General features: G+C 43.6%; 1 protein-coding gene across 8 annotated transcripts in view; it reads right to left on the bottom strand.

Annotated features, from left to right (window-relative positions):
• The window catches only part of herc1 (HECT and RLD domain containing E3 ubiquitin protein ligase family member 1), a 94,312-nt gene extending 82,264 nt beyond the window's left edge, over nt 1-12,048 (bottom strand). For all 8 annotated transcript variants that reach the window (XM_085463108.1, XM_085463160.1, XM_085463134.1 and 5 more), the window contains exons 1-8: nt 11,676-12,048; nt 8,814-9,790; nt 8,531-8,626; nt 3,942-4,136; nt 2,531-2,842; nt 2,175-2,271; nt 1,789-1,932; nt 967-1,094 (exon numbers count right to left, since the gene is read on the bottom strand). In XM_085463108.1, the coding sequence (XP_085319234.1) occupies nt 967-1,094; nt 1,789-1,932; nt 2,175-2,271; nt 2,531-2,842; nt 3,942-4,136; nt 8,531-8,626; nt 8,814-9,764 (1,923 nt within the window). In that variant the 5' untranslated portion in view covers nt 9,765-9,790; nt 11,676-12,048. The remainder of the gene's footprint in view (nt 1-966; nt 1,095-1,788; nt 1,933-2,174; nt 2,272-2,530; nt 2,843-3,941; nt 4,137-8,530; nt 8,627-8,813; nt 9,791-11,675) is intronic.
• Nucleotides 12,049-17,843: the final 5,795 nt, after the last annotated feature.

The following is a 17,843-nucleotide window of genomic DNA, read 5'->3' as shown; positions in this document are numbered from 1 at the left end:
GGGGTGTCAAACTCAAATACACAGTGGGCCAAAATTCAAAACTGGAACAAAGTCGTGGGCTAACATTAATATTTATTGAAAAAAAAATCTTCCTCCAGATATAAGAATGAATCTTTTCTTATGGACTCAAATAAGTTTTGCTGGAAAACTGAATATGGAACAAGCAAAGCTTAATACTAAACAATATATATATTAGCTGTATAATACCAGTAGGCCAGCTCTAATAGTAATTTGGTTTGGCTTCGTGGGCCAAATGTAATTAGGCTGCGGGCCAAATTTATTACTTAGGTGATAAGTGATAGCCTCCGTAATGTCTTTGTGCCTGCGGGAGTTCGACGTGTATAGGGAAGCGCTGTATAAGGTTCCCGTTATTGATGTTTGGGTGGTTGACCGGGACGGATTTTCTCCTGTCACTTTCTCGTCATCCCTGACGTGCTCTCTGTTGTTTTTTCCTGCTAATTTTAGCATCACACGGCACAGCTTCTGTATCACGTGGTATAAGGCTCCGCCCTCGTCATTTGTTGAGCAGGAAGAGTGAGTGCTTGTTTTCATGCAGATTACGTCCCGGATCAAAATACGGTACAATCGTCTTCGTCTTTTTTTTTTTCTTTTTTTTTTTTAAATCGTTGTCATTTGGAAATGAGATCGCACATAAGTATGAATCGAGATCGCGATTTTCTAACGATTAATCGTGCAGCCCTATGTATTTGCTTTGTGGTTTGTGGCAAAACTGCATATATTACACGAGTGAGTTCTGATTTCATATTGGTTAAGGCCTTGAGAAGTAGAAATTTCCCCCTCTGAGAGGGGGCGGGGATCATGTTTAAGCACTTCTATAATGATTGACTTTATAATTTTAAGATCGATCAAAATAATTTTACAGATATTTTAATGCTTAAAACTAAGATTACTGTATTGCAGACTTTTTATAACTCTTGGTTAGCGGAAACACAAATCATGTCCTACCTGTCCTGTAGAAGTTAATGCAAGAGATGACTGGCTTCCTGCACACACTTTTCTGATGAACATGCCCTGCAGGGCCTCCACTACTTTTGGTTTGTAGACTCGATTAGTATCGCCATGACCCAGTTTCCCTGCAAGACACAGAATGAACATTCTTAAATGAACTTATTTGCAGTTTACACATACTGGCCACTTCATTAGTTACAGCAAACATCATGGATTTACTGCAGATTTGTCAGCAAAACATCCTTAATGCGAATTTTCTGTTCCACAACATCCCAAAGTTGCTCTACTGGTTTAAGATCTGAGATCAGTGAAGTCACTGTTGTGTTTGAGAAACCAGGGTGAGATGACCTGTGCTTTGCGATGTAGTACATCATCCTTCATGTAGCAGTCATGAGAAAAATGGGTAAACTGTGGTAATAAAGAAATGGACACCTAACAGTAGCATTCTCAGTTGGTACTGTAGGGCCCAAAGTGTGCCAAAAAATATCCCCCACATAATTAAACCACCACCTTCAGCTTAAATGACTGGTACAAGGCAGGATCACTCTGTACGTTTGTGTTATTCTGAACCTATCTTTGTCCAGTTGCTGTAGACAATCTGACTCAATGTTTAGCAAGTTGTGCAGTCAAGCTCTTCTGCAGACCCTGGTTGTACTGACTGGTTATTTGAATGAATATTGCATTCCTATCAGCCCAAAGCATCCATTCAACTGGCCATTCTCTGACCTTTGGCATTATTTGTCCCACAGAAGTGCCAATGCAGATGTCCACATTTATACCCTTAGTTCTGAAGTCTATTTGACAAATGAAGGTACACACCATTGTCCCCTCCCCCAAATGACCAGACAGTGCGTCCATCCTTTGACAGAGCAATAGTGTGGGAGCTTCCGCATGACACCTCTCCAACATTGCTGATGTCTTTGACCAGGGTAGGAATGTTGCGGCTGTTGCTGTCACCGTGACCTGCATTCACACATAATAAAAAGGGTCAGGCTATTTACAAATGGAAATTCTGCAACACAAATGAAAAGCAGCAGATAACCCTGCACTCCCGTGACGCCCATCGTCTGTCATTTAGAAAATATACCAACTGGAACAGAGAGTAATCATCTGCACGGATATTTTGATGCTCAGAAAACTGGATGGATCTGCACATTACTTCACAGAAAAGGTGGAAATGAATGGACTGTAGCTCGACAACATACCTAATCTTCCAAAGTCTCCTTCTCCCCATGTGTACAGCTCTCCATCTTCACTGACTGCAGCACTGTGTCTGTAGCCAGCAGACACACACACCACCACCTGACAAAGCATACAAACGCATTGTAATGTTTGCCGATGCCAGGAAACACTCAAAAGACTGTGTGTTTTCTATGTGGTACAGGAGAACACCAACAAGATAATTCACCACGAGAACTGTTAAATCGTCATCTACTAGCACAGGACTCTGTATGAATTTTACAGTTTCTAGAAGTGGAGAAAATAGACACATCATATTTGGACCGTCTAGATTTCACTGCTGCTTTATTGTACTACATGAGTGAAAGTGTATACATCCTACCTTCCCCTGCAGCGGCCCCTGGATAAGTTTTGGGTACTTCTGTGTTGAGCTGTTCCCATGGCCCAGTTTGCCATAATCACCGTCTCCCCAGCTGAACACCTCACCCTCTGTGGTGAAGGCCAGTGTGTGGCCGTCTGATCCCTTGGATGATGACACCTTTTTGATGGCACGGTGGGGTTCAAAGGTCAACTTTTTGAGGGTCGACTGGTTGTTGGAGTCTCCGAGGCCTAGACGGCCATAACTGCCCTTCCCGCAGGCCCGCACAGACCCATCCGAGGAGATCACAAAGGTGCAGTACTGGCCTGCCTCAATCTGAAGAGAATAGCGAAGAAGTTTTGCCTCTGTGGTGAAAGGCTGCAGGCTTACTCAACACCATTCTGCAACTGTTACTGAGCGAGTTAGTGAGTGCTACGGTTTGATGCTGGAAAATATGACAAGGCACTACCCATCAGCCATGCTTCAGTTTAAGCCAACCTTCTCTAAACAGACAGTAACAGTTTCAATCTGCCATCGCTCCATCGCAAACAGCATCTCGTGCCAAAAGTGACACCACATTTTCGATTTTTGTTACTTGGCACATGCAGTGCGGAACAGCTGACTGGTCTTTACCACCGTTCTTGTGATATACCACTGCAGGATCTCAGAGATTCTTAGATTAGAGAGACGGGGAAACTGCAACAAACTGTTGTTTCGTGTTTGAACTTGCTCTGCTCCTGCTCTGCTGCATCAGAGCTGCGTGGCCGTTGAACTCACAGTGGAGTCTAACATAGCCTGCTGCTAAAAGCTGCAGTCCAAGATGTTGGCACTGGAGTCTCTGTGAGACTGGAGACAGCTGAGTCACACTGAGGACCAGAACTACCAGGCTAACAGCAACTGAACTTCCAAAACGAGAGATTGTACACTCATAGATTGTGTTTTTCTCTCAGTCAGATGAAAATAAATTATAATTTAAATGTCACGTAACTGGGCAGCCTGCCCAGTTAAGTCTTGTTGGGAAATATTACAATATGAAATTAATTATAATATTAAACTCAGTAAAACTATAATCAGAATAAAAAAAATTAGAACACAAACAAAAAGAAACCGGGTCTCAGAGTTCTACAAGCTTCTCATGTTTCAGTCATTTGTTTCCCAAAACATAAACAAGCCAAGTTGGAAGTAAAATCAGAATCATGTTCACTCCATCATCTCTAAAGTACCGTCCCTGTCTCAATAACAAATACAGTTTTAATCTCTGTGAGAAAACCAGTGAAATCTTACATCGAACCATTTTTGTGATCAGTAAAAGTAATGCCTCTTTAAAAGACAACATCCAGTTTGCCATTTGAAGCTGATGATAGGTTTCTTAATTTTCTACAAAGAATAGAGTTGAAGAATTATGAAGTTTTACAGTAGAAAGGTTTGCTCTTACTGTTTGTGCATCTGCGAAACTCGAAGCCAGCTTGGGCTGCAGTATCTTCTCTTGTGTTCCCTCCACTAGCTGGTGGCTGCTGTTGCTGCCCCACACATACACTTCACAGGTTTCCGACACCACAGGTGTCTCGCCAGTCTGTATGCTGTCCGGGCTAACACAAGTGCGAGAGTAGTCCGATGCCATTCGACATACCTGGGAGAAAACAAAAAGAGGAGCCATGATACTTATTTCCAGCTGCATAGCTTTATGCTGAAACTCTTCTAGAGTAAGCTTTACTTTTATTATTATTATTGTTATTTAGATGATTCACAGCTAACAATAATAGTCCTTTCTTCTCATGGGCTCTCCCTTTCAAACGTTGAGAGCAAAGCCTGAGCTTTACGCTCACAGGAATTCCTCGTACGTACATCAACTTCATAACTTGTTCCACTTCCCCTTTCAGTTGATTCTGTCGGTAAAACATATGTAGTACGGGATACTGTCCCCCCACGCCCCCTGGCTTTAAGGCAGATGATCTGTAATGACATATTTGAGGTCCGTCTTGCAACCCAAGTTCATATGCTGTTCACTTCAATAAGAACACCTCTGCTGAGTTGAGCTAGCTACTACCAGTTAGCGCTTTTGTCCACTGATTTTAAGCTAGCTCAACTGCTTCTAACAGTCTGGCATAAAGCCCAGACACACAAAAATGTACTTTTGCTGCCTCAGGGTGTAACTCCCAGTTGTACATGGTATAATTGGTCTCTGAACCACTTCAGCTTTTGCTGGTCCATCAGCCAGCCGTGGAGAAGAGCGAAGTTATAACATACAAAGACCTGAGTGTTAAAAACAATAAACCCTGTCCTCTGCAACCACTGTCTGTGCTTTTTATACTTGTTTTGATCTTTGAATTTTTCTCCTGTTCCCTCCTGCTTTGCTTCTATTGGTCAGTTGAAGGTACGTCCACAAGTAACCCATGCTTTGCTTGGCTGCAGCACGGCTTTCAGTCACAGTGACATCACCATTAGCAGTTCTTATAAAGCAATTTTCTACTCTATCTGAACACTCAAACCGCTTTACGGAGCTTCACCGATTCACACAAGCTCTGTTTTCTATGCAAGTGCTTTCTATCCAACTTTCACGAAGAACGGAAAACAACTCATGTTAGTATGTTGCCTAAAGATATTTGCCATGAAGGCCAGAGCACCTAGGGATTGAACCACAGATGATCTGCTCTACTCTCGAGCTACAGCCACACAGTTTTGTTCCCTGTTTTCCAGTGAGTTATCTGTTCTTTCACTTATTCGCTAACATAAACTAATGCAAGTCAATTATCTGCAACTAACCAACCCGGTGATGGTGGTTACTGGTCTGCTGTTGACATCTCAGCACCAAAAGGAAGAAATGAAAGGCAGTTTTGAACTAACTTGCAAACACAGAAATGTGTTAAGCTTAAGTTTAACGTTTCCAGTTGTATTGCCAGATCACTTTTAATTTAAAAATAGCATAGCATCTTTATTTATAACGCACTTTACATCCAACAATGTTGACCAAAGTGCTACAAATATAAAACAGAGAGGAAACAGTTTAAATTACATGTAAAATATATTAAAATTAAAAATAATATAATTAATAAGAAACATATTAAGAGACATCAACAAGTCCTGCTGTGCTGAAAGCCAAGGTAAATAAATATGTTTTAAGACGTGATTTAAAAACAGATAAGGAAGGTGCCTGTCTAACATGTAAAGGCAACTCATTCCACAATTTTGGTGCTGCCACAGCAAACGCCCGATCCCCTCTGAGCTCACGATTAGTCCTGGGCACGCTCAGGAGGAGCTGGTCTGCCGACCTGAGGGACCGTGAAGGTATGTATGGATGAAGAAGCTCAGAGAGGTACAGAGGGGCAGCATTGGACAAACATTTAAAAACAAATAAAAGCAGCTTAAAATGGATCCTAAAATGCACGGGCAGCCAATGAAGTGAATATAAAACTGGGGTGATATGCTCGTATCTACGAGTGCCAGTTAAAAGGCGTGCAGCAGCATTCTGGACTAACTGCAGTCGAAAAACAGAAGATCGACTCACCCCAAAATAAAGAGAATCACAGTAATCCAGCCGAACGGTTACAAAATACCCAAACTGTATTAAATAGTCAGCTTTTGTTGCTTAATGGTATAGTAGAAAATATGGCAACAATGCTTTTAAGTACCAGATTTTTCTCCTTAAATAAGGGTCCATCAGAGATTTAGTTTTCCTGGTAGTTCATCAGAGCTCTGTGTCACTTGACCTCTTGGCATTGTGTTTCTATCAAGAGCATGACTCATTTCTTTCGCTAAGTAAACTTTCACAATTAGTCGTGTTAGAATTTGGTTAAATCAAAACAATACAGTGATAAAAATATTGTTGTGCATTCTGTTTTACAGTTAATACTCTCAGTTACAAATCCAATGCACCAGCAGCCTGCTTTCAGTCACAGTGACGTCACCATCAGCACTTCAGTAATTGGTATGTTAAGTGCTTTGGAGCTACAAGTTACCATCTTTGATAAAGTGGAGTGCTAGCTGCTGTAGTGGAAGATGCAGCCATAAACACAGACATACAGCTGCTAGTTTAGGGCTGTGCGATAAGACGAAATATATCTGATGATGATATATCGAATAAGCAGCAAAAAAGAGCCGTCAGCTTCTCAAAATAAACCACAGAGTCAAACGTTAGAAGAGGTTTTGGTCCATGGTATGCCATTTAATAAAGGATCATTTCTTCATGAGAGACTGAACCCTCTGCAATCGATGTACAGGCTTTTTTTTAATATATATATTGCTATCGGGACAAGAAACCACTTATATCGGGATATAAGATTTTGGTAATATGGCACAGCTCTGTGCTAGTTAACTGTAAGAAATTCACTTAATCAACAGTACATGAATTTCAGTCCCCAAAACTAAGTCAGCAAGAAGCATTTTAATTCCATTAAAAATACTCCAAAAGGCACCAGCGCTACAAAACAACTACAGCTTCCTGTGGCAGCACTCCGGTATCCAGATTCATGAATTAATAAACAGAGTATGTTGTTGGTAGTTGTTATGAAGAAGGGTGACAGAGACCAAAGCTGTTTTATTTCACCAGGCTATAAACATGTTTATTTCTGCTGTACAATAAAAAGACTCCCATGTTGTGTTCACTGTATGATATTGACTACAATAAATCCACAAAATCATTAGCAGTACTTTCGGCTGCTTGAGGGGCACCACATCAGATCTGGCACAGATTTTAGGCTCTCCCTGGAACAACCCTCCCACTAACCCAGGAGTGGGAGTGGCATCAGGAGTGCACCAGCTGACACTACCCTGTGGCTGGGTTTGTGTCTCCTCTCGGTCTAGAAACTTCTCATATCATGTGAAGCAGTTAACACGACACTATGGAAAGCCCTGCTTTCAAAGTCATCCTATCATGTGACCCGTTGAGTAGGAATGGGAACTGAATTTATAGATTCTGATTGCATTATTAATATCACTTCACATTAGATTCACATTAGGTTCTCATTGGCCCCACTGAGAGTCACCAACATCTCTAAGCAACATTTTAAAGATATTACATTTGTTCAAAGTAAATGCGTGCTGTATGGTTAAATGTTTGTGCATATTTTGAGATATTTCCCCTCTTTGCTGTGATCACCATTCGAGTCGTTACTCAAAAAAAAAACAAAAAAAACAAAACAATGAATTATACATTACTCATTACTTTTCTCAAAAGTAATACAGTACATTACTTAATTACCGACCAGAGAAAGTAATTCATAAACCTACAGGCTACAGTTCCACACACCAACAAAAATCCTCATTCTAATGAAGACACACATGTGATCTTTCTCTCGGTATGAACACAAATAAAGATGAAAACAGCTCAAAGCGACTGCCACAGTGATTCTACTGCAGAAAAATAAGCAGACAGAAACTGAGGATCTGAGCCTGGCTGATAATTACTTCTTTTGTTACCTGTTGAAGTTCAGGGTCTGACTGCTGGGCGGGTGTTGACATTTACTCAGCTTGAACACCACTCTGGGTTCCTGGCGAGCTTAGCATTAGCATTAGCATTCTGTCTGTGCGGATGCTTGCAAAGAGCCGAAGTTGTGCTATGCAGTCGCCTCTGTCCTGGGTGCAGTATCCACTATACTTTCGTGCTCTCGTCCTTTTTTGCAATTAAAATTAAAGTAATGTCCATATCCAGCTATAGACTGCGCCACTATTTTCTTCCTCTGACACACGAATTGAAATCAGTTGATTGTAGCACAAGTGCAAGTAGGACCAAAAAGCACAATCAATGGGAAAACGAACAATTCCAAGGAACTGAACTGCTGCGGTTCTTGATTTCCATGCCTACTTGAGGTCACCTGACACAAGATGTGAGTGAAGGTTGAGGAGCCTGAAGTCCAGTTGCTTTCTTTTCACTCAGGATTTCAGTATTAAATATGAATATTTTTGCCAGAGTGGAACAGAACTACCCAACTCAACACCAAAAGTAAACAATTTAGTTACTGCCATTATAAGGTGCTATTTTTGGCGCAATAATACAATTTCTTAAAAGAAAAAAATGTGCTTGCTTACTTCTTCAAAAAGACAGAGTGCCGCCTCATATAATGAACACAAGCCATCAGAGGTCCGTGTGGGTTCTCGCCACTGGCTACGATCTGCTGAGGAACCCTGGAAGAAGACAATTCAATGATGAGAACACTCAAAGCTTCAAAGCATGGACACTGCACTTAATAACACTCAAACTGTTGCAGAATACCATTTCTTGTAGAGATGAGGAATGACATGCATATATTACCAGTTCTGACTGGATTTATAATACTAAAAATTAATAGGTACATTGTTAACATTTACTTACCAAAGAGCGCCTCATCTGCATGAGGATGTTCATGAAACAATCATAGCTAATGAGGCCTTCTTGGTTCTGTAGCAACTTATTCTGCTCCATCGTACTGACCACAGCTGACGCAGCCAAAGCCATCTCAATCCACTCCAGCAAGTAGCGCAGAGAACCCCTCTGTGAAGCCAACCCCAGTAGTAGTTCTGAGGCCAGCCGCCGCCCTAAAATATCTGCCCCAGAATTTGGCATTGTCACTCCCTTCAGAAAGGTGGTAACCTGGGACAGGCAGTCCAGTCCCATTGGTGGGATCTTGCTCTCATTGGCAAGAGAGAGTGCTGGCAGGGAGCTAACAACATCAATGGCTGTGTGAATGACATCATTACACAAGTTTATGTTGCTCCCAGGATTTCCACCTGGGTTCGGTGCAGTAGGCATCATCCAGCTCTGGCGCAGCAGAGCAAAGAGAAGGCTCAGGCCAGTGCGAACACCCATCTCAATGAGGGCGTCAGTGCTGGACCGTGGCCGCTCACTGACAGAGTGCAGATCTGCCGAACCCGAGTTGTTCTCCAGTGAGTGCTGGTGCTGCTTAACCTTGCCCTTGTCATGATACTTGTTGGAAAGCGCGTAGAAGACGCGTTGAAGCACCAGCACACGTTTCCGCAGAGCGGCAGCAAACGGGGAATCGGAGCACACCATCTTGGCCAACGCCAATTGGCTGCTGAGCAGAGCATCCAGGTAGTGCTCCTGCTCATCACTAGAGAGGGACTCGCGCTCAAAGTCTGGGAGCTGGGGGCCCTTCAGACACAGCACCTGCTGGGGCAGCAGTACAACCTCTTTGTTGGCCAGCAGCTTTGAGTAGAGCACAGAAACTCCCTCCCGTGTGGCTATGGACTCGCTGTCCTCGGTAATCCATGAGCTGTTCAGGTGCTCCAGCCATTTCAGTTTCACAGGGGGGATCATTAAAGCCATGGCATGTTACTCTGGAGCCATCAGTCCTGAAAACACGGAGTGGGCAAAACGTTAACATTAAATCTGTTTCGATTAAATTTATATATGTACCCTCTTATAGAACAGCTATCAGAGAACAGTCGTGTTGATATGACCCATTGTAAAATAATAAATTGGACATTGATTGCATTCATCACTACTGCTGTTTGTGAAGTTTAGTTGTACATTTGAGAATAAAGTCAGCCTGACATGTTTGAAACACTATCTCCCATTTATTTATTTATAAAGCACATTTAATAACAACAGAGAGTTGACCAAAGTGCTGTACAAAGTAATAATTAAATAGTGACATTAACATCAACAACGGGTAAGAACATTAAAAGAAAATTAGGATAAAAAGAATTGGTAACTCTCATGCAGTATCAAAAGCCAAAGAGAAAAAATATGTTTTAAGATGAAATTTATAAAGAGTGATAGTTGGGGCCTTTCTAATGCGGAGAGGTCGATCGTTCCACATTTTCGGCGCCACAACCACAAACGCCTGATCCCCTCTATGAACCATTCTAGACTTGCATAAATGATCACTTGATCGAAGGCTTCTAGAGGGCGTATAAAGCTGCAAAAGGTCAGACAAATAGACTATAAAGGTGTTCTGTTATAATTAGGGCTGCAATTATTCTGAAATCGAGAATTAAATAGCAATACAAACATCTACTATACTGCATCATGGTTCCATCTTACTGTAGCTGGGTCGTGTTTTGCGGCTTGGTCTTTTGGACTGAGCAGCCTAGTGCATCCTATACTGCTTTAGAACAGATGGGGATCTGAGGAATTTAAAGAAAGCTTTTGGTTATTATGTTCCTCAAGCCCATCGTGGGCAGTTTTGTGTTGTCTGCAGGGGGGGGCACTGATGTCAGGGAGTGGCCTGGTTCATGTCAGCATAACATCCACAATGGCTAGGATCCAGTGTTTCCCAGCAATGTGGCAAGATAGTCAATATTTGCTTCAGATCTCTGTGGTTTAAAGGCTGCAGCTGATCTGTGTTGAAACATGAATCAGAAACTAAATAAGCTACAATTCTGGAATGTCGTCACGGTATATTTCATTGCAGTATGGCATTTTTTCATTATATTTGATTTACATGGTCATTTCTTTACATTTTTAAGATTAGAAAGCTTCGAAATGTATGCTAACTAAGACACACGTGAAGGGTTACGTGAATTTTATAAAGTTTTCTGCTGTAGTGTAGATAACCAGTGTCAGGTCATGTAATCGTGGTGAACATGCAGACAGCACTTAGATGTTCAGATACCGTTAACATAGAGCAACGGCCGTGTTAACGCTGCTTTATTGTAGCTTCTAAGGTTAACAAACAGCTACCCGCCGGATGATACTTAGGTGTGACACCGCTGGCTTGAATGACGAGCGGTTTAGTAACTTGTTTCTTGTGTCAGATTGGAAAGGCTGTTTTTCTGCAATGATAATCACCAGCAGCTAATAGTTTCACAAAGTGACAGCACTGCAGAGGGCTGTCAAAGTAACAGAAATGGCAGTAAGCTTAGCAGCACTGCTAGCGCTTGCGTCAAACCACAAGCTACATGTTAGTGGTTAGTTTTGAGACGAGGCAAAACAAAACAAAACAGAAACAACTATCGACCGCTGCTACTGTCGGCGATTGTAGCTAACTTTCTTGACGACCCTCAGTTAGCCAAAGGTTAAAATACCTAAACGTGACATCTTCATGCGCGGGTGTAACGGGGGGTAACAACCTAGTTATGAGCATCCATAGCTGTACATAAAGCACAGGTTTGTGAGAGGTGAGCTATTTCGGCCAGTATCAGCCTGGCTTATCTGCTGTATCATCAGCGCCGAGTGTGTTAGCTTGCTAGCTACAGCTGACTAACGCTAGCTAGGGAAAAAAAGCTCGCTCACCAGTATAGCGAAAGGCCTCCTTTTCTCTGTGCGGTTACACAACAATCCAACTGAGCTTCATTTCAAGCAAAAGCAGTATGGTCAATGCCGTGGCGGTAACGTTAACGTGAAAAGAGACAGTGGCATGCAACGATTTCCATGCCTCCGCCCGCCTCGTCCTGCAGCGAGTGAATCCTGCAAGCGGCAGTGTGTTCACTGTCAACCCCGTACAGAGCCCCAGCCCCGGGCTATGACGCTGAGACCTGTCTATCTCTCTATCTGCCTGTCTGCTTCTCTAGTTGTCTGATTTTCGTTTGTCTGGTCAGTATGTTCCGTGTGTTTTCTCCGAGTGCCCATGTGCTCAAAACCATCAGCAGTAACGCACAGTAGCTCACGGCCACAGAGACAAAGGGCTTCATGACAGTCTTCGTGGTCAGCTGATTTCGATGCCATGTCACTTTTAATTATCATTTATGGTACAGGCCTCACCCTGACAGCGTCATTCTGTTCTGTACCATTACAGGTCAAAGCTGCTATCACAAAAATACTCTTAAAACTCAACCTTACTGTGAGTGTTTGAATAACTTAAAACTCAAACCCAAGTAAATGAAGACGCACATTTTTAATATGTTTAGCTCTTGTCTTTCAACATTTCAAGTATAATTGTTATCTATATTTATTTATTTATTTATTTATTTACTTATTGTTGTTGTTTCTGATCGGATTACCTATATACTGTATATTGTAAACTGGTCAAGCAAATTAAAGGAATACTTTAAGTGAGGGAAAAAAATCATTCCTATGTAGATATTGGGTGATGTGTTGAGAATAAAAGGATGTCGTATCATTTGATGAAAATGTTCAACCTACAAAGGGCTGCATTCAAAGACATGCCAAAAATGAAAGTGAAACAAAAAAAATATGTTCCAGGCTAAATCATTCTGCAGAAATTTCAGTACAACTCTATGGCTTCCACACACTTGTATTCGTGCCTTCCAATGTCTGGTCATGCTCTTAATGAGACAATGGATGATATCCTCAGGGATTCCTCCCAGATTTCGAGCAGGGCATCACTGACTTCCTGGATAGTCTAAAGTGCAATCTGGCGCCATCAGATGGACCAAAAGCATAATATTCCAGAGGAAGCAGGAAGTCAATGGTATCGATTCCTTCATTCTCCAGGAAATATCTGCATAGTCTTGCCACATGAGGCTGGAAATTGTCATGCAGCAGGAGGACCCACTGTGGCAATATAGGAACATTAAATCTGCTTAGCCAGAGGTTGTTTGGTTTGGTTTGGTTTCCCCAATGTATAAATCCTGGCAATCCTTCTGGCACTTCATACACTATATTACTCTGTTTGTGTCGGGGGACCCGATCCTTGGGGTGGATCAATTTTTGGTGCAGCGTGTTTTGGGGTTTAAAAGCCACAGATGTGCTGTGTTTAGAAAAAATGCACCTCAACTGTGCCGATACTCCAGACACTATGGGATCACTAAGGGTTTTCAATTAGTAGTTGTCCTTCTCTCCTGGATCAGCTGGAGCTTTCTTTAGGTTCCTTCCCAGATATTTATACATCGGGGAAACCAAAAAACCTCTGGGGAAGTGAATGGCACAACACAGAAAAGCTAACTCTAGCCAGGACTCTGCAATCTGTTTACACCTACAGGCCAGTGGACACTCTTTCAGTGATGAGGATGTACACATCCTGGACAGGGACGAATGTTGGTTTGAGCGCGGAGTAAAGGAGGCCATTTACATGAAAAGGGAAATCTCTGAATCAAGGAGTGGAGCTAAGGGTACGTCTTTCAGCATCTTACAATGCTGTGATTGCAGCCATTGCAGCGTCTCTACCACCTCAGACGCTTGAGAGACTTCCAACTGCCCTCCAAGGTGCTCAGGAACTTTTACTCGTGCACCATAGAGAGCATCCTGACGGGAAACATCTTAACCTGGTTCGGGAACAGCACCATGCAGGACAGACGAGCTCTACAGAGGGTTGTGCGGTCAGCTGAGCGCACCATCCGCTCCGAGCTCCCTGACCTGCACTCAATCTACAGCAGGCGGTGCCGGACCAAGGCCAGGAAGATCGTGAAGGACCTCAGCCATCCCAACAACAGACTGTTCTCTCTGCTGAGGTCAGGAAAGCGATTCCGCTCCCTGAAGACCAACACAGAGAGACTGAGGAGGAGCTTCTTCCCGCAGGCGATACGGTCTCTCAATCACACCACCACACAGTACTGACCCACACATACAGTTCTTACACACACACTGGACTTTCTGGACATTGTTTTCACTTCATCACTTAAATCACTTTAAGCATATTTGCACTGCACAGGACATAATGTGGATTGCACAACACTGGTCACTATATTCTTCATTTCCGGTTAATACTTGTACAGCTGCTGTTATTGTGTATATATTTATTTATATTTCTTCATACATTCTTATATAGTTCTATATTGTGTATTTTGTTGTACAGTTATTTTATTTTCAACTTTAATTTATATATTTTATCTTATTCTTCCCAGTTAAATTTACCCTTCATTCTAATTTGTGTTGTACAGTTATTTCATTTTTAACCTTAATTTATATTTTATTCCTTCCTAGTTAAATTTACCCTTTTTAATTTTTCATATTTATTTCCTATCTTATTCATAGCCTTTTCCTTTTTTGTTCTCTTTAGGTCACGAGCAGTTGTCCAAGCATTTCACTACATATCGTACTGTGTATGACTGTGTACGTGACAAATAAAATTTGAATTTGAATTCCCCAACTCTCTGTGAATGGTACTCATGGCCATTGATCAATGGTCATGACAATTTGCATATTAATGATCAAGGAACTGACCTCACAGCCCACTGTTCATTCAGTGGGCTGGTTTCAGTTATTGTGCTAATGTACTGTGTATAAGTTTGTGTCATGGTGCTGGGTCGTTGACCCAGCGTTTTGTGTTTTATGATTATTTTCCTCTGTTCTAGTTATTCTGATTTTGGTATTCTGTGTCCTCCCCCCTTGTGTCCGGTTCGTGTTCTAGATTTCCTGTTTTATTCTGAAGGTCTCTGTCTGTTGTCATTGTGTTCAGCTTGTGTCCTCCAGTCATCATGTGTATTAGGTTCAGCTGTTCTTCCCTCCTGTGTGTGATTACCCAATTACCTTGTGTGTGTATATTTAGTGGGTGTCGGTCTGTGTTCGTTGTTGGCTCGTCTGCATTTCTCTGTGTTCCATGGTGTTTCGTTCCTGTGGCTCTCTGCCCCGCACCCCTTTTGTATGCTCTTAGGTTTGTTATGTAGTTCTCCCAGTTTAGGTTTCTTCAGTTATTTGTCATGCCTCACTGCTTGCTTGCCACTATCCCACCTTGTAAATAAACGTCACACTCTTCATCAGTCAGCTGCCTGCATTTTGGGTCCTTTTCATTTCACTACACGACTGCTTCCCCAGCCGCGACAGTACGAGCCGACCAAACATGGACCCAGCAGCATCCGCACCTTCCCAGGAGTTTTGGGAGGAATTAATTGACTCTGTTTCAAGGTTGGTTAACCTGTGGCTCGAACGTGAGGGAGAGGAATTTCACCGCGTTATAGAAGCCAGGCTACAGCAATTACTCTCTCCTCACCCCTGGCTACTGGACTCTCTTCACCCGCTCGCACAGGACTTCATTCTGAACGAACTCCATCTTCACCCTCCAGCTGCTACCGCTTCCCGACCCAGCCCGGTGGTGAATGTTTTGCACCGCCGGCCGGGGAATCTGCGGCCCGGCCCGCCGGATGTGGAATTACCCGGCCGGTCGGTGCTATCCCTGAGAAGGAAGCGACGTTCACGCCGCCGACGCCCATTGCCACAGCCGGGTCCCGAGACTTCTGAGTTGCCGGCTGTGGTGAGTGGAAAAGGCACTCTTTGTTTCGCCAGACCTTGTGACTGTTTATACCGGGGCTGTGTGGTTTTTTTTTTTTTTTTTTTGTTTTGTTTTTTTTTTTGAGTTAGCTGCCCAGCCGGAAGCTCCGTCAGCTGCCCAGCCGGAAGCTCCGTCACATTCAGCCTCACTACCCATAGCCCAGTTACAGTCACAGCCAGACTTATTACAAACTATGTTACAGTCCATTGCCCAGTCAATAGCTCAGTTGGTAGAGGAATCATCAGCCTTATCGTCAGCTCAGTCTCCAACTTCACCACCATTATTTTTCCAACCTTTTCCTCAGTCGCCCTCAGCTCAGCCACCTATTCAGCCATCATCTTCACCTACTCCTCCAGTACAGCAAGCTATGTCTATTCAACCCATAAAGAACTGTTCTACGACCTCTAATCCTAAGCAGAGAGACAAACCACACAATTTTGTTATCAGTCCTCAAAAGCTGGCCAGTTCAGAGACTGTGACGCACTCCAGGGCCCCCCCAGAGGCTGAGTTTCAGCCCTCAGCCCACTCTGGACCCCTGGAGGCTAAGAACCGAGCTGAGGACTGCACCCGGCTGTCGCTGCCTGAGCAGGGTCAGTGCTCCGTGCAGCTGCAGTCAGCCATGTGTGTGCCAGGGGGCCCTGTGCCCGCTGGTTCAGTGACTGTTTCCACTGTGGGTTCTGGAGAGCCCGGCCAGCCCGTCCTCGTCTCCGTCTCCGCTGGAGGGCCCGAGGGACCGTTCCGGCCTCCTGTCTCCGCTGGAGGGCCCGAGGAGCCCGTCCAGCAACCTGCTTCTTCACCTGCTTCACCCACATCGCCTGCAGCAGCAGCTGCATCCACATCGCCAGCAGCAGCTGCAGCTCCGGCCTCGTCCTCGCCTGGTCCAGCCTCTGCCTTGCCTGGTGCTGCGGGGGCCACGCAGCCTTTGTGTCCCAAACTGCCGCCTCGACATCGGCAGTCATCTGCCAGGCTGCTTGTTGGGCGTCATCGCCACTATGGGCGACCTCCCAAACGCCGCTGCTATCTTCTGCGCGGCCGGCCTCCGGACTTGTCGCTGCCGTTGCCGTCCGCACGGGTGGCCCCTGAAGATGAACTGTTCTAGACTCCTGAATTGTCAGCCTCCGGGCCGGCCTCCTGAACTATGTTTTGGGACCCTGTTCAGGGACTCGTGTGTGTGTGTGTGTGTGTGTGTGTGTGTGTGTGTGTAATTCATTTGGATCACTGGAGCTTGTTGTTTGTTTGGTTTTGGAGAAGAAGAGAGTGAGCGAACGGCAGATGATTGTGGAGTTTGAGGAACATGGCGTATGTGGATTCCCCTCCCAACCTTTCCTTGGAGCCCTGGATTCCCCTGCCTGCACTTCATATATATCGTGCACATTGGTGACTGTAAATAAACCTTTGACCCAGAAAAGCCTGTTTGTACCCGAGTCCGTTCCGTCCGCCTTGACAGTTACATGTAATACATTTGGACAACAATGTTATGTCATTAGATCCTCGGCTTGAACAATTTGTTTTTCTAGTAGTTTAACAAGCCCTTTTTCAGATGAAAATAATGGAAAATGTACATTTTTTTTTTCATGCAGTGTTGCTTCCTTGAAATGGCTCTGACTAGACCCTAACAGTTTGGTGTTACCCACTTCCACATCAAATATTTGCAGAGAAAACTGGGCATTTACTTGAAGTGGTCTTTGCCCTTTGAAAGTCCAACATTCTCTCTAAGTTTAGCTCTGATTTGCTTCCCGTCAGCTGCTGAGAAAAACATCAGGCTCTTTACCTGATAATGTTCATCTTTCCAGCAGTTAATTTTTTACTTTGCCTGCCTGCTGTTTGCTCTGTGTTACAGTACTTTTATCAAATTTACTGGACCTTCCAACTGTTCCAACCTAATTTAACCCCGTTTCACTTTTTCACTGTACATAAATGCTCTGTGTTCACTTGGAGCTTTGCCACAAAGCTTGTTTTCAACATCTTGGATGAGCAGGCATTCCCTCCACTTGCGACAGACCGTCTATGCTCTTCCTCACCATTACTCAGCTGTGAACTCGGGTTCCTGGCTTCTTCCACCTGCTCTACGAATCATCCGAAGGTGAGTAGGTCCATCACATTCATCTCAGGGAATGGGACCTTCTTCAGGTAACTCAACACATCCTTCATCATCGAGCATCTCTGAAAAACCTCATAATTGGAGACTCACTTGTGAGGGATTTAAGAATAAAAGAGGTTTACTCTTTTCCAGTTTCAATGATTTTGCCACTTCTACACGACCTCTGTCATATGCTTATCATATCATTATATAA

This window comes from Copadichromis virginalis, linkage group LG1 (assembly GCF_057382275.1).
Source record: "Copadichromis virginalis isolate Kocher_CV1m ecotype Utaka linkage group LG1, C_Virginalis_male_GT1.1, whole genome shotgun sequence".
In the NCBI taxonomy this organism is placed as follows: Eukaryota; Metazoa; Chordata; class Actinopteri; order Cichliformes; family Cichlidae; genus Copadichromis; species Copadichromis virginalis.
This window is presented reverse-complemented; position numbering and strand designations above follow the sequence as displayed.